General features: G+C 37.1%; 1 protein-coding gene across 2 annotated transcripts in view; it reads right to left on the bottom strand.

The window, feature by feature from the left end:
• Positions 1-571: 571 nt before the first annotated feature.
• map4k2 (mitogen-activated protein kinase kinase kinase kinase 2) overlaps positions 572-26821 on the bottom strand; it is a 45067-nt gene continuing 18817 nt past the window's right edge. The window contains exons 14-31 of one of the 2 annotated variants that reach the window (XM_062964814.1): positions 25587-25630; positions 25050-25088; positions 24041-24077; positions 22723-22897; positions 21552-21658; positions 20549-20590; positions 20193-20277; positions 20033-20112; positions 17478-17538; positions 17272-17395; positions 17130-17188; positions 14206-14309; positions 10520-10691; positions 10245-10313; positions 7375-7461; positions 5074-5144; positions 4843-4898; positions 572-3216 (exon numbers count right to left, since the gene is read on the bottom strand). In XM_062964814.1, the coding sequence (XP_062820884.1) occupies positions 3129-3216; positions 4843-4898; positions 5074-5144; positions 7375-7461; positions 10245-10313; positions 10520-10691; positions 14206-14309; positions 17130-17188; positions 17272-17395; positions 17478-17538; positions 20033-20112; positions 20193-20277; positions 20549-20590; positions 21552-21658; positions 22723-22897; positions 24041-24077; positions 25050-25088; positions 25587-25630 (1500 nt within the window). In that variant the 3' untranslated portion in view covers positions 572-3128. Of the gene's footprint in view, positions 3217-4842; positions 4899-5073; positions 5145-7374; positions 7462-10244; positions 10314-10519; positions 10692-14205; positions 14310-17129; positions 17189-17271; positions 17396-17477; positions 17539-20032; positions 20113-20192; positions 20278-20548; positions 20591-21551; positions 21659-22722; positions 22898-24040; positions 24078-25049; positions 25089-25586; positions 25631-26821 lie in introns of those variants that run through there. The other variant, XM_062964815.1, reaches the window with a different exon arrangement.

Genomic DNA, 26821 nt, shown 5'->3' on the forward strand with positions numbered 1-26821 from the left:
GCCGAACCCGGAAGTGTGGCTCAGGGAAGCTTTCTGCGCATGCGCCTAAAGCTTGCCTCCCTTCCCCGCCTGTTGGAGGCTTGGCGCGCATGCGTATTACACGAACCTAGAGTTTTGGGAAGGTTTCTGCGCGTGCGCAAAGCCACCCCTCTCTTCCCCGCCTACTGGAGGCTAGACGCGCATGCGTAGAACACGAACCTACGTAGTTTTGTTAAAACAAAGAAAGGGCAAAACCCGGAAGTGTGGCTTAGGGAAGCCTTCTACGCATGCGTAAGACCACTCATCCTCCACCGCCATCCTCCACCTTGGCGCGCATGCGCAAAACCCTAACACAGATTCTCAGCTAATGCACAGAGCTAGGAAATTTTAGAGGTGACCACCAACACTTGATAGTGCACTCCTGGGTTCGCTTTGAGAAATACTCAATTTTTTTTTAACCTGGAATAATCTTGTGTCCAGTTCTGGACAAAGTAATTCAGACCAATGCAAAGTAATTCAAACCAATGCAAAGTAATTCAAACCAATGCAAAGTAATTCAAAGCAATGCATTCCAAAAGGAGAAGCCAAATACTGTTGTTTTAATACCCATTTATTTGATAAATACTCATTTTCTGTTCAAGTTTGTTTGCTCAGGACAATAAATTCCAGCTTTCGCCATTAGAAAAAACAAAATAAATTCATTAGCAGCCTTCGGGGAACCTGATGCTCAGAGTTCGGGATTGCGGCAGGGGAAATAATAAGAATAATAAATTATATTATATAAGAATACATTATTATTATTAATCCCAGCAATAATGATGATGATGATAATAATAATAATTATTATTCCTATTATTATATAATTTATAATATTTATTTCATCTCATATTACTATAAATTGGGGGATTGATAATAATAAATTATATAATAATATGAAATAATAACACATTATGATTATTATTATGTCTTATAATATAATTTGAGAAATTCTACTAATAACAATAAATTATATACTACTAATAAGAAATAGTAATACATTATTCTTATTACTTCTTCTTCTTATATAATTTATTATAATTATTAACCCCAAATAATAAGAAATAATAATAATTTAGATAATAAGAAATACATTATTATTAATAATAATATATAGTTTATTATTGTTGTCATTCATCCCCCATCGTAACATCAAAAATTCGGAGCGGCAAGCAAAATTTAATGCGCATTCACACAAGGGGTGCGTCTACACTGTGGAATTAATGCGGTTTGACACCACTTTGCCACTTTGCCATTCTGGTGCTTTAGTCAAACTACAATTCCCAGGATTCCCAAAGTGGTATCAAACCGCATCTGTTCTGCAATGTAGACGCACCCGCCGAAAATCCAATCCATGTTAATTTTAATGCCAGTAAAGGGAAAATATTCCTGGTTTGTTAATATCTGGCGTTTGCATATAAACAAGATGTATATTATTTTAAGGCAAAAAAAATAGTAATCCCTTAAGACTTTCAGAACAGTTTGGAGGGGAAAATTATATTGTGTTTGTTGAAGGTTTTCATGAGAAGAATCACTGGGTTGCTGCGAGTTTTCTGGGCTGTCTGGCCATAGATGTGGGCGAAACGTCAGGAGAGAATGCTACTGGGACATGGCCAGACAGAGCAGAAAACTCACAGCAATCCGGGGATAATATCCATTTCCTGTCTGAGAAAAGAGCACAATAATGAGTCGATAAAGGGCTACAAAATGATTTCCCCCAATGTGGGCGAAACGTCAGGAGAGAATGCTACTGGGACATGGCCAGACAGCTCGGAAAACTCGCAGCAATCTGGGGATTATATTCATTTCCTGCCCGAAAAAGGAGCACAATAATGAGTCAATAAAGGGCCTCAAAATTATTTCCCCCAATGTGGGCGAAACGTCAGGAGAGAATGCTACTGGGACACGGCCAGACAGCCTAGAAAACTCCCAGCAATCCAGGGACTATATTCATTTCCAATCTGAAAAACGAACACAATAATGAGTCGATAAAGGGCCACAAAATGATTTCCCCCGATGTGGGTGAAACGTCAGGAGAGAATGCTACTGGGGCACAGCCAGAAAGCCTAGAAAACTCCCAGCAATCTGGTGATTATATTCATTTCCTGCCCGAAAAAGGAGAACAATAATGAGTTGATAAAGGGCCGCAAAAATGATTTCCCCCGATGTGGGCGAAACGTCAGGAGAGAATGCTACTGGGACACGGCCAGACAGCCCGGAAAACTCACAGAAACCCAGGGATAATATCAATTTCCTGTCCGAAAAAGGAGCACAATAATGAGTCGATAAAGGGCCGCGAAAATGATTTCCCCGCGACCCTATAACTCTGCATATATATATATATATATATATATATATATATATATATATTCACCCCAATAATCCAGCGATTCAGCAGTGCATACATAAAGTTGGCGACCTATTTTTCTCTCTCTTTATCCGTCCAAAAAATAAACTCTCTGGATCTCCAAAAAAGTGCCCTGAATGATATTAAATTAAAGCTCCAGTGCAAAGGGATGGGATAGGGTCGTGGCCCGAGATTGTCGCGTAAAGGGATGCACCGAAGGCGAGAAACAAAACAAGAAACGGGTCAAGCAAAACCTAAGGCATCAAACCGGGGAGGCGGCAAAATCCCCCCCAAAACCGACGACAACGACGAGCGGTCGGTCCGTATTGCGAAGGGAAAACGACCACGAGCGGTTCGTTTTATTGCGAAGGGAGTATCTCAGAAAGACGCCGTCCTCGTTCGTTTCAGAGAGGCGGCTGAATCTCAGGAAAATCCCGAACGGATACCGATAAAATCCCAAAAAAACCGGTGTCGGTCCTCTCGGCATCCATAGGAGTGGCTGCTTCCGTACAGGCACAACAATGACAATGAGAAGCGTCCGATGAGACTTTTCAAAAACTTTCCATCGCAGAAAAGAAGTTTTCCGAAAGTTTCCGAAAGTTTCCGAAAGTTTCTGAAAGTTTCCGAAAGTTTCCGAAAGTTTCCGAAACTTTCGCTTAGTAGCTGCTTTCAGAAGAGTTTTCCCGAAAATTTCTGAAACTTTCTGAAACTTTCGCTCAGTAGCTGCTTTCAGAAGAGTTTTTCCGAAACTTTCCAAAACTTTCGCTCAGTAGCTGCTCTCGTGACCCGTCAGGATGTAAAGGTTGCTGTGCGCCGTGGGATTGTCGGTGGGAGTGCTTTCGAGAATGATGTCCCTGGGTTTGGAGGAGGAAAAACATAGTCATAAAGTTGGAAGGGGCCCCCAAAGGTCATCCAACCCAACCCAATTAATAATAATAATAATAATAATAATAATAATAATAATAATAATAATAATTTTATTTTTATACCCCGCCCCATCTCCCCGAAGGGACTCGGGGCGGCTTACATGGGGCCTTGCCCGATACAACAATATAATAACAACAACAAAACAATAAAACAACTATCCCAACAATAAAAACATCAGCATCAATAAAACAGTCATTAAAATCAACAGTCATTAAAATCAATTCTGCCATCCTGATTGCCACCCTGCTGCTTGTGGGGATTTGGAAAAAGGCACCATGATATAATGGGTTGACTGGAAAGGAATGTGTCGACAGCTGATTGGCTGAGCCAGCCAGGAGCCAGAATTCCGATTGGCTTAGTGCTGACTGTTTATTCCCTTTGGCTGCTGTCTCTGGCTTAGTGCTGAGCCAAACGGTTTCAACTGCCACTTTCACCTTTGAGAGTGAAGAGAGTGCTGACTGGAAACAGTACAGAAGGAAATTGCATGAATTCTCCGAAGCCTGATTATTTCTAAGGCAAATGAGGCCTATTTAAAGGCTGTTTAAAAGGACTGCTTATTCCCTTTGGATGCTGTCTCTGGCTTAGTGCTGAGCCAAACGGTTTCAACTGCCACTTTCACCTTTGAGAGTGAAGAGTGTGCTGACTGGAAACAGTCCGGAAGGAAATTGCATGAATTCTCCGAAGCCTGATTATTTCTAAGGCAAATGAGGCCTATTTAAAGGCTGTTTAAAAGGACTGCTTATTCCCTTTGGATGCTGTCTCTGGCTTAGTGCTGAGCCAAATGGTTTCAACTGCCACTTTCACCTCGGAGAGTGAAGAGAGCGCTGACTGGAAACAGTCCGGAAGGAAATTGCACAAATTCTCCAAAGCCTGATTATTTCTAAGGCAAATGAGGCCTATTTAAAGGCTGTTTAAAAGGTCTGTTTATTCCCTTTGGCTACTATCTCTGGCTTAGTGCTGAGCCAAACGGTTTTAACTGACACTTTCACCTCGGAGAGTGAAGAGAGTGCTGACTGGAAACAGTCGGGAAGGAAATGGCAGTGAACTCTCCGAAGCCTGGTTATTTCTAAGGCAAATGAGGCCTATTTAAAGGCTGTTTAAAAGGACTGTTTATTCCCTTTGGCTGCTGTCTCTGGCTTTAACTGCCACTTTCTCCTCGGAGAGTGAAGAGAGCGCTGACTGGAAACAGTCCGGAAGGAAATTTCACGAATTCTCCAAAGCCTGATTATTTACAAGGCAAATGAGGCCTATTTAAAGGCTGTATAAAAGGACTGTTTATTCCCTTTGTTCTCTGTGTGAATTCAGAGAGATTGCTGTATATATTGTTGCCCTGTTTGATCTTTTGATTGGAAGTAAAGTTACTGTTATTTGTTACACAAGCCTGAGTGACACTTTTATTATACTGCAGGGTATATTTTGGCTCAGAAACTATGGTAATGCTTCTATTTTATTTATATCTACAAACTCCAACACTGCTTCCAATGTATAATAATAATAATAATAATAATAATAATAATAATAATAATAATAATAATACTTGCTGAAAGACTCACCTATGAGCCCCCAAGACCCGGAATACTCTGGACTCATCGGTTACCTCCTGCGTTACCTGTCACGGAACAAAGTCAAAGCTTAGCAGGAAATTCCTGTCAATCTGGTTATGGTATCAATACACAAGTATCCAAAAATTCCAAAATATGGGACACTTCTTGAACCCGAACTGGGTGAGAGTTAGTTAGGAAAGTGGATGATGATGGGAAAGGATCTGAAAGGGTTGAACTCACCTCGTTGGATTTCAGGCTCCGTCCTTGCATGCCGTGCTTCCAGAAGGCCAGGACGCTGTCTTGAAGGCACACTGCGGAGAAATAAATACAACAACAACAACAATAACAACAAATAAATATATTATTTATATCCCATTTTTTCTCTCCAGAAAGGAGAGACTCATAGCTATGAATCTGTTGTGGTTGTTGTTGTTGTTGTTGTTGTTGTTGTTGTTGTTGTTGTTGTTATTATTATTATTATTATTATTATTATTATTATTATTATTATTATTACCTTCCTTTTTCTCTCCACAAAGGAGACTCAAAGTAGTTATGTGTCTATTATTATTATTATTATTATTATTATTATTATTGTTATTATTATTCATACCCTATTATTTCACTCCACAAAGGAGACTCAAAGTAGTTGTCTCTGTTGTAATAATAATCATCATAATTCATACCCTATTTTTTCTCTCCACAAAGGAGACTCAAAGTAGTTATGTGTCTGTTGTTGTTATAATAATAATAATAATAATAATAATAATAATAATAATTCATACTCTACTTTTTCTCTCCACAAAGGAGACTCAAAGTAGTTATGTGTCTATTATTATTATTATTAATAATAATAATAATAGTAATACCCTGTTATTTCTCTCCACAAAGGAGACTCAAAGTAGTTATGTGTCTATTATTATTATTATTATTATTATTATTATTATTATTATTATTATTATTATTATTATTAATACTCTATTTTTCTCTCCACAAAGGAGACTCAAAGTAGTTATGTGTCTGTTATTATTATTATTATTATTCATACTCTACTTTTTCTCTCCACAAAGGAGACTCAAAGTAGTTATGTGTCTGTTGTTGTTGTTATAATAATAATAATAATTATAATAATAATAATTATTATTATTCATACTCTACTTTTTCTCTCCACAAAGGAGACTCAAAGTAGTTATGTGTCTATTATTATTATTATTATTATTATTATTATTATTATTATTATTATTATTATTCATACCCTATTTTTTCTCTCCACAAAGGAGACTCAAAGTAGCTATGTGTCTATTGTTGTTGTTGTTATTATTATTAACAATAGACACATAGCTACTTTGAGTCTCCTTTGTTGTTATTGTTGTTGTGTTGTTGTTATTCATACCCTACTTTTTCTCTCCACAAAGGAGACTCAAAGTAGCTATGTGTCTATTATTGTTATTTTTATTAATTTTAATGATAATAGTAACAATAAACACATAGCTACTTTGAGTCTCCTTTGTTGTTGTTGTTGTTGTTCTTACCCTACATTTTCTCTCCACAAAGGAGACTCAAAGTAGCTAGGTGTCTATTATTGTTATTATTATTATTATTAGTAGTAGTAGTCGTAGTAGTAATAGACACATAGCTACTTTGAGTCTCCTTTGTTGTTGTTGTTGTTCTTGTTGTTGTTGTTATTCTTACCCTACATTTTCTCTCCACAAAGGAGACTCAAAGTAGCTAGGTGTCTATTATTGTTATTGTTATTGTTATTATTATTATTATTATTATTATTATTATTAGTATTAGTAGTAGTAGTAGTAGTAACAATAGACACATAGCTACTTTGAGTCTCCTTTGTTGAGAGAAAATGTAGGGTAAGAATAACAACAACAACAAGAACAACAACAACAACAAAGGTGTCTGTTATTGTTATTGTTATTATTATTATTATTATTATTATTATTAGTATTAGTAGTAGTAGTAGTAGTAACAATAGACACATAGCTACTTTGAGTCTCCTTTGTTGTTGTTGTTGTTTTTGTTGTTATTCTTACCCTACATTTTCTCTCTACAAAGGAGACTAGGTGTCTATTATTGTTATTAACGACAACGACAACGACAATGACAACAACAGACACATGGATACTTTGAGTCTCCTTTGTTGTTGTTGTTGTTGTTGTTGTTATTCATAACCTCCTTTTTCTCTCCACAAAGAAGACTTAAAGCAGCTATGTATCTATTATTAGCATTAGAATGCATTATTATTATTTATATTATATTTTTATATATATGTATATATAATAATAATAATAATAATAATAATAATAATAATAATAATAATAATATATTATATATATAAATAATGGCTGTTAGGAATTGTAGGAGTTGGAGTCCAAAACACCTGGAGGTGCGTGCATTGTACCAACACAGGCTAGAATCGTATTGGCTTTTTGTGCTGCTGCATCACATTGTTGGCTCAAGGACACAGGGGTCATTCCAGGTGAGGGACACCAATGTGTGGGAATGGGAAGCTCAACGGAAAAAACAACCTACCAATGGTCTCGATAGGGAAGTTGAAGGTGAGCTCCGGCGTGAGCGTGCCTTGGGGAACTCCCCGCAGGTTGACCACCCTCACGCAGCCTATGGGGAAGGAGAGAAAGAGAGGGGGCCTTGAGCCGAAAGACACTGAGATGGTCAGGTAGAAAATAATAATAATAATAATAATAATAATAATAATAATAATAATAATAATTTTATTCTTGTACTCCGCTACGAAATCTCTGCCAACTCTGTGACCAAGACTCTGCATTGTTTTGGGATTGGAACTAACTACTTGCCTTTGAGACAGTGAGACCGTGCTGTGAGTTTGGATGAAAGACAGACTTCAATGTGCTTATCCAAGCTGGTGAGAATGAGACACAAGTCCAGAGTCTGTGCTATGAAATCTCTGCCAACTCTGTGACCAAGACTCTGCATTGTTTTGGGGATTGGAACTAACTACTTGCCTTTGAGATAGTGAGACCGTGCTGTGAGTTTGGATGAAAGACAGACTTCAATGTGCTTATCCAAGCTGGTGAGAATGAGATACAAGTCCAGAGTCTGTGCTATGAAATCTCTGCCAACTCTGTGACCAAGACTCTGCATTGTTTCCGGGACTGGAACTAACTACTTGCCTTTGAGACAGTGAGACAGTGCTGTGAGTTTGGATGAAAGACAGACTTCAATGTGCTTATCCAAACTGGTGAGAATGAGATACAAGTCCAGAGTCTGTGCTATGAAATCTCTGCCAACTCTGTGACCAAGACTCTGTATTGTTTCGGGGATTGGAACTAACTACTTGCCTTTGAGACAGTGAGACCGTGCTGTGAGTTTGGATGAAAGACAGACTTCAATGTGCTTATCCAAGCTGGTGAGAATGAGATACAAGTCCAGAGTCTGTGCTATGAAATCTCTGCCAACTCTGTGACCAAGACTCTGCAGTGTTTTGGGGATTGGAACTAACTACTTGCCTTTGAGATAGTGAGACCGTGCTGTGAGTTTGGATGAAAGACAGACTTCAATGTGCTTATCCAAGCTGGTGAGAATGAGATACAAGTCCAGAGTCTGTGCTATGAAATCTCTGCCAACTCTGTGACCAAGACTCTGCATTGTTTCCGGGACTGGAACTAACTACTTGCCTTTGAGACAGTGAGACCGTGCTGTGAGTTTGGATGAAAGACAGACTTCAATGTGCTTATCCAAGCTGGTGAGAATGAGATACAAGTCCAGAGTCTGTGCTATGAAATCTCTGCCAACTCTGTGACCAAGACTCTGCATTGTTTTGGGGATTGGAACTAACTACTTGCCTTTGAGACAGTGAGACCGTGCTGTGAGTTTGGGTGAAAGACAGATTTCAATGTGCTTATCCAAACTGGTGAGAATGAGATACAAGTCCAGAGTCTGTGCTATGAAATCTCTGCCAACTCTGTGACCAAGACTCTGCATTGTTTCGGGGATTGGAACTAACTACTTGCCTTTGAGACAGTGAGACCGTGCTGTGAGTTTGGATGAAAGACAGACTTCAATGTGCTTATCCAAGCTGGTGAGAATGAGATACAAGTCCAGAGTCTGTGCTATGAAATCTCTGCCAACTCTGTGACCAAGACTCTGCATTGTTTTGGGGATTGGAACTAACTACTTGCCTTTGAGACAGTGAGACCGTGCTGTGAGTTTGGGTGAAAGACAGATTTCAATGTGCTTATCCAAACTGGTGAGAATGAGATACAAGTCCAGAGTCTGTGCTATGAAATCTCTGCCAACTCTGTGACCAAGACTCTGCATTGTTTTGGGGATTGGAACTAACTACTTGCCTTTGAGACAGTGAGACCGTGCTGTGAGTTTGGGTGAAAGACAGATTTCAATGTGCTTATCCAAACTGGTGAGAATGAGATACAAGTCCAGAGTCTGTGCTATGAAATCTCTGCCAACTCTGTGACCAAGACTCTGCATTGTTTTGGGGATTGGAACTAACTACTTGCCTTTGAGACAGTGAGACAGTGCTGTGAGTTTGGATGAAAGACAGACTTCAATGTGCTTATCCAAACTGGTGAGAGTGAGATACAAGTCCAGAGTCTGTGCTATGAAATCTCTGCCAACTCTGTGACCAAGACTCTGCATTGTTTCGGGGATTGGAACTAACTACTTGCCTTTGAGATAGTGAGACCGTGCTGTGAGTTTGGATGAAAGACAGACTTCAATATGCTTATCCAAGCTGGTGAGAATGAGATACAAGTCCAGAGTCTGTGCTATGAAATCTCTGCCAACTCTGTGACCAAGACTCTGCATTGTTTCGGGGACTGGAACTAACTACTTGCCTTTGAGATAGTGAGACCGTGCTGTGAGTTTGGATGAAAGACAGACTTCAATGTGCTTATCCAAGCTGGTGAGAATGAGATATAAGTCCAGAGGAAGTGTTATGAAATCTCTGCCAACTCTGTGACCAAGACTCTGCAGTGTTTTGGGGATTGGAACTAACTACTTGCCTTTGAGATAGTGAGACCGTGCTGTGAGTTTGGATGAAAGACAGACTTCAATGTGCTTATCCAAGCTGGTGAGAATGAGATACAAGTCCAGAGTCTGTGCTATGAAATCTCTGCCAACTCTGTGACCAAGACTCTGCATTGTTTCAAGGATTGGAACTAACTACTTGCCTTTGAGACAGTGAGACCGTTCTGTGAGTTTGGATGAAAAACAGACTTCAATATGCTTATCCAAGCTGGTGAGAATGAGATACAAGTCCAGAGGAAGTGTTATGAAATCTCTGCCAACTCTGTGACCAAGACTCTGCATTGTTTTGGGGATTTGAACTATCTACTTGTGCGCTTCCGCTTTGCCATGTGCTTGCTCTCTGCCATCCCAAAAAGCGAAGCAACGTATGTACGTACGTTCGAAACACACCAGGACGGTGTCGCGGTCCATCTGCGTGACGTGGCTGGCCAAAACGAGCGGCCGACCTGCAAGGACAAAAGGGTCAATGTCTAAATAGGAATCGTGGGAGTTGGGAGTCCAAAACACTTGGAGGGCCGCAGTTCACAGAGATCGATAAATATGATAATAAAATAAATAAATAATTATAAATATAATAATAATAATAAATATGATCAGTGGATTCACTTGAAGGCTACTCTCTGCCACTTGACTCGCCCGAGGCTCAACGTACCGGAGGGAGTTGTGGTGCCGAGGCCGGTGCTGAGCGGAAGGATGCTGAAGTGCAGCTCGGAGCCCGGCTGGTCACTCCCCGCGACCCCCAAGCAGACCCGCGGGAATTCCTCGGCCTCCACCACCAAGAGTTCAAACAAGGTCAAGGGACTGGGCAGCAACACTGGGACGTGCTGGGAAGGAGAGAGAGAGGAGACCGCTGGAAACACACTTTCTCTGCACACCCACTGGCACACATCAGATGTAATGCAGAGGCACTCCTCTCCCAGGCTCAGCTTAGGAGCCCAGAGCAGCTACCGTTTTATATATATTATTATACACCCATTGGCACACATCAGATGTAATGCGGAGGCATTCCCAGAGTAGCTATTGTTATTAATATATATATATATATATATATATATATATATATATATATATTGGCACACATCTGATGTAATGGGGAGGCATTCCTCTCCCAGGCTCAGCTTAGGAGCCCAGAGCAGCTACCGTTTTATATATATTATTATACACCCATTGGCACACATCAGATGTAATGCAGAGGCACTCCTCTCCCAGGCTCAGCTTAGGAGCCCAGAGCAGCTACCGTTTTATATATATTATTATACACCCATTGGCACACATCAGATGTAATGCAGAGGCACTCCTCTCCCAGGCTCAGCTTAGGAGCCCAGAGCAGCTACCGTTTTATATATATTATTATACACCCATTGGCACACATCAGATGTAATGCGGAGGCATTCCCAGAGTAGCTATTGTTATTAATATATATATATATATATATATATATATATATATATAGGCACACATCTGATGTAATGGGGAGGCATTCCTCTCCCAGGCTCAGCTTAGGAGCCCAGAGCAGCTACCGTTTTATATATATTATTATACACCCATTGGCACACATCAGATGTAATGCGGAGGCATTCCCAGAGTAGCTATTGTTATTAATATATATATATATATATATATATATATATATATATATTGGCACACATCTGATGTAATGGGGAGGCATTCCTCTCCCAGGCTCAGCTTAGATTCCCAGAGTAGCTATCAATATATTATTATTATTATTATTATTATTATTATTATTATTATTATTATTATTATTATACACCCACTGGCAGATGTAATGCGGAGGCATTCCCAGAGTAGCTATTGTTATTACTAACCCACATTGGCACACATCAGATGTAATGCAGAGGCACTCCTCTCCCAGGCTCAGCTCAGATAACCCAGAGTAGTGATCGTTATTAATATATATCTATATTAATATTATTATTAACACCCATTGGCACACATCAGATGTAATGCAGAGGCACTCCTCTCCCAGGCTCAGCTCAGATAACCCAGAGTAGTGATCGTTATTAATATATATCTATATTAATATTATTATTAACACCCATTGGCACACATCAGATGTAATGCAGAGGCACTCCTCTCCCAGGCTCAGCTCAGATTCCAAAAGTAGCGATTGTTATTAATATATACATTAATATTGTTATCAACACCCATTGGCACACATCAGATGTAATGCGGAGGCACTCCTCTCCCAGGCTCAGCTTAGATTCCCATAGTAGCTATCGTTATTTATACATATATAAATAACACCCATTGGCACACATCAGATGTAATGCAGAGGCATTCCTCTCCCAGGCTCAGTTTAGATTCCCAGAGTAGCAACTGTTTTATATAGATAGATAGATAGATAGATAGATAGACATATACATATTATTATTAACACCTTTTGGCACACATCAGATGTAATGCGGAGGCACTCCTCTCCCAGGCTCAGCTTAGAGTCCCAGAGCAGCTATCGTTATTCATATATATATAAAACACCCATTGGCACACATCAGATGTAATGCGGAGGCACTCCTCTCCCAGGCTCAGCTCAGGATCCCAGTGTAGCTATCCTTTATATATATATATATATATATATATATATATATATATATATATATTTATTTATTATACACCCATTGGCACACATCAGATGTAATGCAGAGGCATTCCCAGAGTAGCTATTGTTATATACACATCTGATGTAATGGGGAGGCATTCCTCTCCCAGGCTCAGCTGAGATTCCCAGAGTAGCTATCAATATATTATTATTATTATTATTATTATTATTATTATTATTATTATTATTATTATTATTATTATTATTATTATACACCCACTGGCAGATGTAATGCGGAGGCATTCCCAGAGTAGCTATTGTTATTACTAACCCACATTGGCACACATCAGATGTAATGCGGAGGCACTCCTCTCCCAGGCTCAGCTTAGGATCCCAGAGTAGCTATTGTCATATATATATATATATATATATATATATATATATATATATAGGCACACATCTGATGTAATGGGGAGGCTTTCATCTCCCAGGCTCAGCTTAGATTCCAAAAGTAGTGATCGTTATTAATATATACGTTAATATTATTATCAACACCTATTGGCACACATCAGATGTAATGCGTGAGGCACTCCTCTCCCAGGCTCAGCTTAGATTCCCAGAGTAGCTATTGTCATTAATATATATGTATATAATTAGCAGCCATTGGCACAAATCAGATGTAATGCGGAGGCATTCCTCTCCCAGGCTCAGCTTAAATTCCTAGAGTAGCGATCATTATTCATGGGTGTGTGTGTGTGTGTGTGTGTGTGTGTGTGTATGTATATATATATATATATATAAATATTATCGACACCCATTGGCACACATCAGATGTAATGCAGAGGCACTCCTCTCCCAGGCTCAGCTTAGATTCCCAAAGTAGCAATTGTTATTAATATATACATTAATATTATTATCAACACCCATTGGCACACATCCGATGTAATGCGGAGGCACTCCTCTCCCAGGCTCAGCTTAGATTCCCAGAGTAGTTATCATATATATATCTATATATCTATATCTATATCTATATATATATATATATAGCAGCCATTGGCACAAAATCAGACGTAATGCTTAATTTTACAAATTAAGCACCAAAACATCATGTTATACAACAAATTTGACAGAAAACGTAGTTCAGAACGCAGTAATGCTATGTAGTAATTACTGTATTTACGAATTTAGCACCAAAATATCATGATGTATTGAAAACATTGACTACCAAAATGCGTTGGATAATCCAGAACGTTGGATAAGCGAATGTTGGATAAGTGAGACTCTACTGTATATATATATTATTATTATTAACACCCACTGGCACACATCAGATGTAATGCGGAGGCATTCCTCTCCTAGGCTCAGCTTAGATTCCCAGAGTAGTTATCGTCATATTATATATATATTATATATATATAATTAGCAGCCATTGGCACAAAATCAGATGTAATGCGGAGGCATTCCTCTCCCAGGCTCAGCTTAGATTCCCAGAGTATCTATCGATCGATCGATCGATATATATATATATATATATATATATATATATATATATATAGTTAGCAGCCATCCATATATATATATATATATAATTAGCAGCCATTGGCACAAAATCAGATGTAATGCGGAGGCATTCCTCTCCCAGGCTCAGCTTAGATTCCCAGAGTATCTATCGATCGATCGATCGATCGATATATATATATATATATATATATATATATATATATATATATATATAGTTAGCAGCCATCCATATATATATATATATAATTAGCAGCTCTTACCTTCAAGAGCATGAACTTCTGGAGCGGTTCGTACCACTGCAGCAAGGCCAGGCTGGAGGGCAGGGCGGCACACAGGAAAGTGCTCCCGGAGTATGGATTTCGGACTGAAAAGCAAGGCGAGACGGACGCAAGTTCAGAAGCTCAGCGTATTTAGACACAGGACTCCATTTTGTGGAAGAACAGGGCGATAAAATTCTAGAGATGGTGGTGGACATCCCAATTATGTGTTCATTATTTTATTATTTCTTATATGTGTTTATTATTTATTATCATTTATATTATATTATTACTGATAATAACTAACAATATATAATTGAAAACAACAACCTCCCAAGCCTTTCACTATTTATTTGTTAATATATATATATTTGCCAACTTGTATTCTATGTGTATATTGATTTGCCAGCTTTGGTGTGGGAGGAGTTATAGACAGGTGATGGTGCTGAGCATGTTTAGACACAGCACTCCATTTTGTAAAAAAACAGGGCGAATAAAATTCTAGAGATGGTAGTGGACATCCCAATTATGTGTTTATTATTTTATTATTTCTTATATGTGTTTGTTATTTTTTTATTATTATTATCATTTATATTATATTACTAGCTGTGCCCGGCTACGCGTTGCTGTGGCAAAGTGGTGGTGTTATTGGTTAAAAGTTGTTGTGGAATTTTTATTTGACGTTATTTGTATTTTTTAAATTAATTTTATTGTAACTTTTTAAATTATTATTATTTTGTTGTATTATTTTTAGTTATTTTGTTATAGTATTTTATTGTATTAATTTTTTTAGTGTTTTTAATTATTTTTATTGTATTATTTGTATTTATTTTATTTTTTATTCTTTTATTAACACTGGGCTGAGTGGGTTGCTAGGAGACCAAGTGGGCAGAGCTTAGAGCAGGGGTCCCCAAACTTTTTAAGCAGAGGGCCGGTCCACAATCCTTAAGACTGTTGAGGGGCCGAATTATCATTTGAAAAAAAATACAAACAAATTCCTATGCATACTGCACACATGTCTTATTTGTAGTGCAACAACAATAACGAAAGAACAATACAATATTTAAAAATGAAAACAATTTTAACCAACATAAACCTATTAGGATTTCAATGGAAAGTGTGGGCCTGCTACTGGCCAATGAGATAGTCAAGTTAATTAGGATTGTTGTTGTTGTTGTTGTTGTGTGCCTTCAAGTCATGTCAGATTTTGGCCGAGCCTAAGTCTAAAATTAATTATTTGTTTACTGCATTTATTTACTACATTTATATCCCACCCTTCTCACCCCGAAGGTAACTCAGAGCAGCTTTATGTACATACAATATATTATATTATTAGCATAACACAATATTAGCATTATATATTACTATATTGAACTATACCACTATACTATTATATAATATGTAATATATAACATATAATTAATATTATTATTATATGGTATTATTATTAGTATTATATTGTATAACATAAGATTATTATCAATATTATATGTATATACAATATATTATATTATTAAAACTGATATAAAAATATTATATTATAAAACTGAGGGTGGGGGCCAGGTGAATGACATTGGAGGGCCGCATCCGGCCCCCGGGCCTTAGTTTGGGGACCCCTGGCTTAGAGCCTTCTAACTGGCAGCAATTGGATAAAAACAATTATTTCTCTCCCTCTAATTAGGACTTTATTTTTCTTTTCTTTGTGTTGTATCAACCTAGAGGCGTGGATGATGGGTTGTGTTGTCAAATTTCGAGGTTGGGGGGCCTGTAGTTTTGTTGTTTTGTGGGTCGCCGTGATGCCATCACTCTTTTATATATATAGATTATTATTATTATTATTATTATGACACAGCAAACAAGATAGATATGCTGGACTTCCTGTCACAAAACCACAAGTCGAACACTTCCCAAGCGTCTAGGATTGTAAGATGTATTTTGTATTATTATTATTTTATTATGACACAGCAAACAAGATAGATATGTTGGATTTCGTATCACATTATTATTATTATTAGTCAAATTAGTCAAATTTCGAGGTTGGGGGGCCTGTAGTTTTGTTGTTTTGTGGGTCGCCGTGATGCCATCACTCTTTTATATAATTATTATTATTATTATTATTATTATTATTATTATTATTATTATTATTATGACACAGCAAACAAGATAGATATGCTGGACTTCCTGTCACAAAACCACAAGTCGAACACTTCCCAAGCGTCTAGGATTGTAAGATGTATTTTGTATTATTATTATTTTATTATGATACAGCAAACAAGATAGATATGTTGGATTTCGTATCACATTATTATTATTATTAGTCAAATTAGTCAAATTTCGAGGTTGGGGGGCCTGTAGTTTTGTTGTTTTGTGGGTCGCCGTGATGCCATCACTCTTTTATATATATAGATTATTATTATTATTATTATTATTATTATTATTATTATTATTATTATTATGACACAGCAAACAAGATAAATATGCTGGACTTCCTGTCACAAAACCACAAGTCGAACACTTCCCAAGCGTCTAGGATTGTAAGATGTATTTTGTATTATTATTATTTTATTGTGACACAGCAAACAAGATAGATATGTTGGATTTCGTATCACATTATTATTATTATTAGTCAAATTAGTCAAATTTCGAGGTTGGGGGGCCTGTAGTTTTGTTGTTTTGTGGGTCGCCGTGATGCCATCACTCTTTTATATATATAGATTATTACTGGTAATAACTAACAATAATATTTAATATCATTATCATTATTATTATTTATATCCCGCCTTTCAGTGGCTAACATGAAGGCAGTCACCATCGAAGCAGTCCCAAAAGATGGCCAGTTGGACAGATGGCTTTGATGGCTATCTGTCGGGAGGGCTCGTATGGGTCGAATTCCGTATCGGGAAGGGGCAAAAGAGACACAGACCCACCTACACGGCATTTCAAGCATCCTTTGGTGTCCGCGATCTTGGCCGACAGTGCAAATTTCCTGCCAAAAGGGGGACACAAAAGTGTCAGGAAGACCCCACGCAATCCCTCCCGACAGATGGCCAGATGGAATTTTTCCCTTACCTTGGGATGATCCTCTCTGTAAGCCGGTTGGTGGCGAGGGAAAGCGGGACCTGGCGCTTCTGGAGCTGTCGACGTTGTTCGAAGAGGCCCAGGAGGTTGTGGGAAGACACCTGGGAAGATTTCCCTAAAAAAGCAAAGTTGGAGCAACTTGCACCCGGTCAAGGCTATGGGATCCTGGGAGTTGTAGTTTTGCAAGGGTTACTCACCAGCTAAGGTCAGTAGTACATTGTTCATACAGTAGAGCCAAGAGCATCGATGGGGAAGGAGCTGGAAAAGCAAAGGAGGAACCATGGCTTCTTGGATAATAATCTCTCCTTTGAGAGGAAAAAGTAGCATCTCCATACATATAATAATACTAAAGTTATATAATGCATATAACGATAATATAAATAATTATATATATGTACAATAATAAATATAATAAAAATATAATGCATATAATAATGATAAATATAATAATAAAATATGCATATACAGTAGAGTCTCACTTATCCAACACTCACTTATCCAACGTTCTGGATTATCCAACGCATTTTTGTAGTCTATGTTTTCAATACATCGTGATATTTTGGTGCTAAATTCGTAAATACAGTAATTACTACATAGCATTGCTGCGTATTGAACTACTTTTTCTGTCAAATTTGTTGTCTAACATGATGTTTTGGTGCATAATTTGTAAAATCATAACCTAATTTGATGTTTAATAGGCTTTAATAGCAAAGAGCATCAAAGGAAATTTGTTGAAATAATAATAATAATAATAATAATAATAATAATAATAATAATAATAATAGCAAAGAGCATCATGGGCAACTTGCTGAGATAATAATAATAATAATAATAATAATAATAATAATAATAATAATAATAATAATAGCAAACAGCATCACGGGCAACTTGCTGAAATAATAATAATAGCAAAGAGCATCAAGGGCAACTTGTTGAAGTAATAATAATAATAATAATAATAATAATAATAATAATAATACAGTAGAGTCTCACTTATCCAACACTCGCTTATCCAACGTTCTGGATTATCCAACGCATTTTTGTAGTCTATGTTTTCAATACATCGTGATATTTTGGTGCTAAATTCGTAAATACAGTAATTACTACATAGCATTACTCCGTATAGAACTACTTTTTCTGTCAAATTTGTTGTCTAACATGATGTTTTGGTGCATAATTTGTAAAATCATAACCTAATTTGATGTTTAATAGGCTTTTCCTTAATCCCTCCTTATTATCCAACGTATTCGCTTATCCAACTTTCTGCCGGCCCGTTTATGTTGGATAAATGAGACTCTACTGTAATGATAAATGTAATAATAAAATATGCATATAATGATAAATATAATAAAATATGCATATAATGATAAATATAATAATAAATATGCATATAATGATAAATGTTATAATAAAATATGCATATACAGTAGAGTCTCACTTATCCAACATAAACGGGCCGGCAGAACGTTGGATAAGCGAATATGTTGGATAATAAGGAGAGATTAAGGAAAAGCCTATTAAACATCAAATTAGGTTATGATTTTACAAATTAAGCACCAAAACATCATGTTATACAACAAATTTGACAGAAAAAGTAGTTCAATACGCAGTAATGTTATGTTGTAACTACTGTATTTACGAATTTAGCATCAAAATATCACGATATATTGAAAACATTGACTACAAAAATGCGTTGGATAATCCAGAATGTTGGATAAGTGAGACTCTACTGTAATGATAAATGTAATAATAAAATATGCATATAATGATAAATATAATAATAAAATATGCATATAATGATAAATGTAATAATAAAATATGCATATAATGATAAATGTAATAATAAAATATGCATATAATGATAAATGTAATAATAAAATATGCATATAACGATAAATGTAATAATATAATGCCTATAGTAATAAAAATAAAATATAATGGATATAATAATAAAAATATAATAATAATAGATGAATATAATATTAAACATAATAAAAATACGATGCATATAATAATAAAATTGTAACATAATGCATATAATAACAAATTTAATAAAATATAATGCATATAATAAAAGGTAAGGCCTATAATAAAAATATAATGCATATAACAGTAAAATTATTATAATATAATGCATATAATAAAAAACTTGATAAAATACAATGCATATAATAAAATACAAGGCATAGAATGCATATAATAATAATAATAAAATAATATAGTGCATATAATAACTATGATAATATAATAAAAATAGAATGCATATAATGATATAAGAAAATATAATGCACCTAATAATATGACAAAATAGAATGCATATCATAACATTATAACAATATCACGCATATGATAATATAATAAAATACAATGCATATGATAATATAATAAAATACAATGCATATAATAATAAATATTATAATAAAATGTTATGCATATAAGAGTACAATTATAATAATATAATACATATAATAAAATACAATGCATATAATAATAATAATATAAGAAAATATAATACATATAATAATTGTTAATATAATAATATACTGTAATGCATATAATAATACAATGCATATAATAATAATAATATAATAATAATAATCTATAATACATATATTTGTTAATATAATAATATAATGCATATAGTAATATAAAATATAATAATAATAATAATATAGAAATAATAATAATAATAATAATAATAATAATAATAATAATAATAATAATAATTTAGGATGATGATGATGAAGCATACCTTCTCCATTGTGTCTTCATGCAACTCGTGCAGGTTGAGGGTGTAAATGCCTTCTTCCGCACCGACCAACAAGTAGAGATCTATGTCGCAAGGAAAGTTGCATTAAATCGAATGATTGGCGTATTTAAAATCTGCATTGAAAAATACAGGTGAGTCTTACCTCTCGTTTCCGGGTGGATCCACGTCGTGGCTGAATTAATTTTCAGTGGGCAGCCGTTGAAGACTTTGGAGAAACAGGCTCCCATCTGTCAAAACAGAAAAAAGGGAGAACGAAAGCTTTCGGGGTGCATTTTGTTTGACTTTTAAAAAGTATGACCATCTGTCAGGAGTACTTTGACTGTGTCCTCCTTCCTTTGTGGGCTCTTCTAACTATGATTTCAAAGAATCACAGAATCGGGACCTCTAGAGGCCATCTAGTCCATTCCTCGGGAAGGAAGACACCATCAAAGCCCTCCCAAAAGATGTTGGATTTGATTACAGATTTCAACAAAAAAGAGCAAATTGCTCGGGACTTACGTGGACTTTTGGGGTGGGGGGCAATCCGTGGCAGAGCAGCCTCTGTGCGGAGAAAACGAGACGTAAACATAAACAATTCCGTCATTGTTTTGCAAAGAAGACGGGACTTAGAATACACTGTTTATTCCCTCTGTTCTCTGTAAGAATTCAGAGAAATCGCTGTATATATTGTTACCCTGTTTGACCTTTCGAACTGAAGTAGAGTTCACTGTATATATTGTTGCCCTGTTTGACCTTTCGAACTGAAGTAGAGATCGCTGTATATATTGTTACCCTGTTTGAGCTTTCGAACTGAAGTAAAAAGAATTTGCTGTATATATTGTTGCCTGAACTGAAGTAAAGAGATCGCTGTATACATTGTTGCCTGAACTGAAGTAAAGAGAGATCGCTGTATATATTGTTGCCCTGTTTGACCTTTCAAACTGAAGTAAAGAGAGATCGCTGTATATATTGTTGCCCTGTTTGACCTTTCAAACTGAAGTAAAGAGAGATCGCTGTATATATTGTTGCCCTGTTTGACCTTTTGAACTGAAGTAAAGAGAGATCGCCATATATCTTGTTGCTCTGTTTGACCTTTTGAACTGTAGTAAAGAGAGATCGCTGTATATACTATTGCTCTGTCTGACCTTTCGAACTGAAGTAAAGAGAGATTGCTGTATATATTGTTGCCCTGTCTGACCTTTCGAACTGAAGTAAAGAGAGGTCGCTGTATATATTGCTCTGGTTGACCTTTCGAACTGAAGTAAAGAGAGATCGCTGTATATATTGTTGCCCTGTTTGACCTTTCGAACTGAAGTAAAGAGAGATCGCTGTATATATTGTTGCACTGTTTGACCTTTCGAACTGAATTAAAGTTACTGTTACTTGGTACACAAGCCTGAGTGACACTTTTATTATACCACAGGGTATATCATGGTTCAAAAACTGTGGTAAACCTTCTATTTATTTACATCTACAACCTCCAACAAATGGGTCAGACTAAGATTGAGGTTTTTCAACTTACGGTCGCCTCTTCTTTCTTCTTCATGGTGGCCCATTCCGTGGAAAGGAGCGAGTCCGCAGGTTTCGGGGAATCCAAGGAAATTGGGGTATCACCCAGATCCGTGTTGCCTATAAAGCCAGGGAAACCAAAGCCGGGAAAACAGGTTAGAAAAGTATTTGGGTTCCACACTGCAAGTCTTTCAAAACCAGATTAACTATATATCGATCGGTCTTCAACTTATAACACCAACTTCTTAAAAAGTCCTAGGATGAGAATATCCGGATATGCGGATATCCGAATATGCGGATATCCGGATATGCGGAGATTCAGATATGCGGATCTCTGCAAAAGTCCTCCAGACGTTTCATGTTGTATCTGCCACACAAACAAACCTAATGAGGTAGGACCACTTCTGCCCAAGTCAGCACCGCACAACGAAACAGGAACACACACTTCCAAGCCAGGAACAGAACCTTGTCATTATTGACACTGCCTGGCCACCTGCCCAGACAGATTTGTTTGTGTACTCGTGGTGTCGAACAACACAGTGCTGTTCCTGGGTTATACATGGCTGTTCCTATTAGCCTCCTGCATGATGCTGGCTCTCAGTGTTTACATTATATAAGAATAAAGTTGTTGTTGCTGTTATTATTATTATTAATAATAATTAATAATTAACTGGCCATTTCGTCTAGATCAGTCTACAAGACTACAGGAGAACTGAAGGATGAAACACTAGAGGAAGTCAAAGGGATGATGAATCTACGAGTTAGAACAGTTATAGTTTGTTTTAGATTAGTTGATATTTTGCATTAGTTATTTGATATTAATAAGGGGTAAAACTTATTGATAAGTTTTAGGTGGGGAGTGTCATGCCACAAGGAGGCAAAACATTACCTGCTGCCCTGTCCCTTTAAGATTCTAAAGGGGCGGAGCTTAGCCTTGTCTCCTGCCAGCCTGAAATGGCAGTTATTTTTTGTCAGTTAGATTTTGTCAAAATATTTCGTTTTACCAAACACAGTGTCCGATCTGTCCTTCATACTATGGTTCCTTCCAGTTCATTTAGTTCAGCATGGAGGCAGAACAATTATTATTATTATTATTAATATTAATATTATTATTATTATTCTCCAGCACATCCATGTCCCGACGGCCAGCGAAACCAAAGCAATTCCTCCCAAAATATCTATACCTGGCAGCAGGGTCTGGTTTCTTGGGTGCTCGTCTTCCGAAAACTCGGCTCCGTCTTCGTGCTCCCAAGGAGCCTTATAGGCCAACTCAAGGTTGAGGAAGTCCCAGAAGGGTCCACTCCGGAGAGTGTCCATATCACCCACTCCGGGATCACTGAGTTGCTGCTCCTTCTGAGGCTGCGCAAAGGAAGGGAGACCCAGTTGGATGGAGAAGGAGCTGGGCTGCTGTGAGTTTTTCCATGCTGCATGGCCCTGCCCCAGCAGCACTCTCACATGACGTTTCGCCTGCATCTGTGGCTCATGGCATCTCCAGGGGTTCTGTTGGCAGTGAAGCAAGTGGAGTGTCTATAAATACCTGTGGAATAATGTCCTGGGTGGGAGAAAGAACCCTTGTCTGTATGTTGCAATGAGAAAACTTGAATAGCATTGAGTAGCCATGAAGTTTGCAAAGTCAATCAGTGAGGGTCTCTGTATAGAGATAGCCTGGCCTCTGCTGCCTGAAGGCACCTTCTTTTTGGGAGGTGTTTGTTATGGTTTTTGTGTTATGTAGTGAAATGTTTAATTCATAGTTGCTATGTAAGTGTGTGTATTCGCTCCGGTAAGCATTCCTGCAGTCAAGTGGTTAATTGCAGTGAGCATTGATTTATGGCTAGAAGGGCAAAGCATCAAGACTTCCGTTTGAGCTACCTAGCAGGAAGATGTGTCATGGACTGTGGAATGTGGGATGTGCTTAAAGTTTACTGATAACAGACACAAAGAAACTCCATGATTTGTTCTTGACGAAGCAAGTTGTGTGCGAGCAGCTCAGGCTGTTTACCTTGTAGATATCTGTAAATAAAGATCTATTGCCGCTGGGACTCAGCAGATAAGATTGACTGTGCTGTCGTGTTTGTTAGTGCTGCTTGGTAGTCACTAAATGGTCTAATGGATGAGCAGGAGAGGTGAGACCTGACTCATACATCATTCAGGATGACCGGCTGTCCCGATAGCGTTAACTGTTCTTTCTCCCACCCTGAACATTATTCCACGGGTATATATACACTGCACTTGCCTCATTGCCAACAGAACCTCTGAAGACGCCGTTAGTCACAGATGCAGGAGAAACGTCAGGAGAGAATGCTGCTGGAATATGGCCAAACAGCCCGGAAAATTCACAGCAGCCCAGCGATAGAATGGACTGCCTCAAAGGCAAGTACATAGTTGGTTCCAATCCCCGAAACATTGCAGAGTCTTGGTCACAGTTAGCAGAGATTTAATAGGACAGACAAGAGCAAAGAGTTGGCAAGAAGAATGGGAGGATTGGGGAAAACGGGGCTGTACCTGTTCAGCAGGGCGGGCTGGGCGGATGGTGAGGCTCCTGCAAAATAATATCACAATATTATTATTATGGTAATAATAATATATTAATTAATATTATAATAATATAAGATAGTAACATTATAAATATAATATTATAATATTATAATGGATTTATTTATTATTACATCACTTCTATCCCACCTTTCTCACCCATCCTTGAAAATTATTATTATTTCAAATGAAGAATATTTCTAACCAAGTAAACTTAAGGGCCATCCGGTCTAACCCCCTTTATGACGATGACGATAGAAACACATCCAGTTTGTTGTAGGTTGTAGATATAAATAAATAAGACACTTTGCCACAGTTTCTGAACCTAGATATACCCTGCAGTATAATAAAGTGTCGGTCAGGCTTGTGTAACAAGTAACAGTATCTTTACTTCAGTTCAAAAGCTCAAACAGGGCAACAATATATACAGCAGCCTCTCTGAATTTACACAGAGAACATAAGGAATAAATAGTCCCTTTATACGGTCTTTAAATATCATTTGCCTTATAAATAATCAGGCTTTGGAGAGTTGGCAGCCATTTCCTTCCTGACTGTTTCCAGTCAGTGCTCTCTTCACTCTCCGAGGTGAAAGTGGCAGTTAAAACCGTTTGGCTCAGCACTAAGCCAGAGACAGCAGCCAAAAGGAATAAACAGTCCTTTTAAACAGCCTTTAAATAGGCCTCATTTGCCTTAGAAATAATCAGGCTTTGGAGAATTCGTGCAATTTCCTTCCGGACTGTTTCCAGTCAGCGCTCTCTTCACTCTCTGAGGTGAAAGTGGCAGTTAAAACCGTTTGTCTTAACAGCAAGCTAGAGACAGCAGCCAATCGGAATTCTGGCTCCTGGCTGGCTCAGCCAATCAGCTGTCGACACATGCCTTTCCAGTCAACCCATTATATCATGGTGTCCTTTTACAAATCTCCATACAGTTCAAGTTGACAGTCATAAATAATAATAAATATTATTATTATTCCGCTCACCTTTCCTCCAAGGCTTCTTCCACCGACTGAAGGAGGCTCCTGGAAAGGTGCGGGGGGAGAAAAAACAGTCACAACTCACATGCTTATTACTTACTCCTTTATAGTCTTTAGGTTTCAAATTAGATAATAATAATCTATACACGTAATAAAAGTGAAAATAGGTATGCCTGTGTGTGGCTGGATTTGGACCAAACTTGGCATGATTACGCGATATGCCCACATTTGAATATTGATGTGTTTTGAGGGGAATTGGCCTGGACATTTTGGAGTTGTGGATTCTGGGATGTATAGTTCGCCTGCAATCCATGAGAACTCTGAGATCCACCAATGATGGAATTGGACCATCCTTGGCACACAGAGTACTCCATGAGCGGCAAAAAATACGGGAGGTATTTGTGGGAAATTCACTTGATTTTGGGGGAGTTATAGTTCGCCGACATGTAGACAGCACAACCAATGTTGGTTTGTTCCTGCCCGCAACCCACATTAAGCTGTTTTGATTTTAATTTGTCTTTCCAACAAGCATCACTTCCTTACTCTCCGTCTCCCAAAAGCATCCAGTTCTCTTCTTCTTCTTCCTTCTGCAAAGCAAACAAACGAAAATGTACCATTAACCACTTGGGCTCAAACAGAGCTTTGAAAGAGATCGATAGAATATCAAGATAGAAAAATAGAATATGAAATCCAAGATGAGATTGATCGAGTATACAGAATCAACTCTGGATTTGCAAAAGGAAATGTTGACTTTAAGTTCCCAAGGAAATTGAAATATATATTCCGGCATGTAATAATATTACTATTATTATTATTATTATTATTATTATTATTATTATTATTATTATTATTATTATTATTATTATTATTATATATGCCAGAATATAATTTTCAATTTCCTTGGGAACTTGAAGTCAACATTTCCTTTTGCATAGTCAGAGTTGATTCAGTATACTCTGTCAATCTCATCTTTGATGTTACATTCTATTTTTGTGGCATTTGTCTAACTAAATTTTTGGAAATAGCAACCTTCTACAAGCCTCCCATACTAGTGATTTGTTATGTCTACAATTGTCATTGTTTACTATATCCAGAGTTGATTCAGTATACTTGATCAATCTCATCTTTGATGTTACATTCTATTTTTGTGGCATTTGTCTAACTAAATTTTAAAGGTACCTAGAATGCAAATATGTTGAAAATAGCAACCTTCTACAAGCCTCCTATACTAGTGATTTGTTATGTCTATAATTGTCATTGTTTTCTATATCCAGAGTTGATTCAGTATACTCTATCAATCTCATCTTTGATGTTACATTCTATTTTTGTGGCATTTGTCTAACTAAATTTTAAAGGTACCTAGAGTGCAAATATGTTGAAAATAGCAACCTTCTACAAGCCTCCTATACTAGTGATTTGTTATGTCTATAATTGTCATTGTTTTCTATATCCAGAGTTGATTCAGTATACTCTATCAATCTCATCTTTGATGTTACATTCTATTTTTGTGGCATTTGTCTAACTAAATTTTAAAGGTACCTAGAGTGCAAATATGTTGAAAATAGCAACCTTCTACAAGCCTCCTATACTAGTGATTTGTTATGTCTATAATTGTCATTGTTTTCTATATCCAGAGTTGATTCAGTATACTCTATCAATCTCATCTTTGATGTTACATTCTATTTTTGTGGCATTTGTCTAACTAAATTTTAAAGGTACCTAGAGCGCAAATATGTTGAAAATAGCAACCTTCTACAAGCCTCCTATACTAGTGATTT

The sequence above is a fragment of the Anolis carolinensis genome, unplaced genomic scaffold, assembly GCF_035594765.1.
Source record: "Anolis carolinensis isolate JA03-04 unplaced genomic scaffold, rAnoCar3.1.pri scaffold_14, whole genome shotgun sequence".
Taxonomy (NCBI): domain Eukaryota; kingdom Metazoa; phylum Chordata; class Lepidosauria; order Squamata; family Dactyloidae; genus Anolis; species Anolis carolinensis.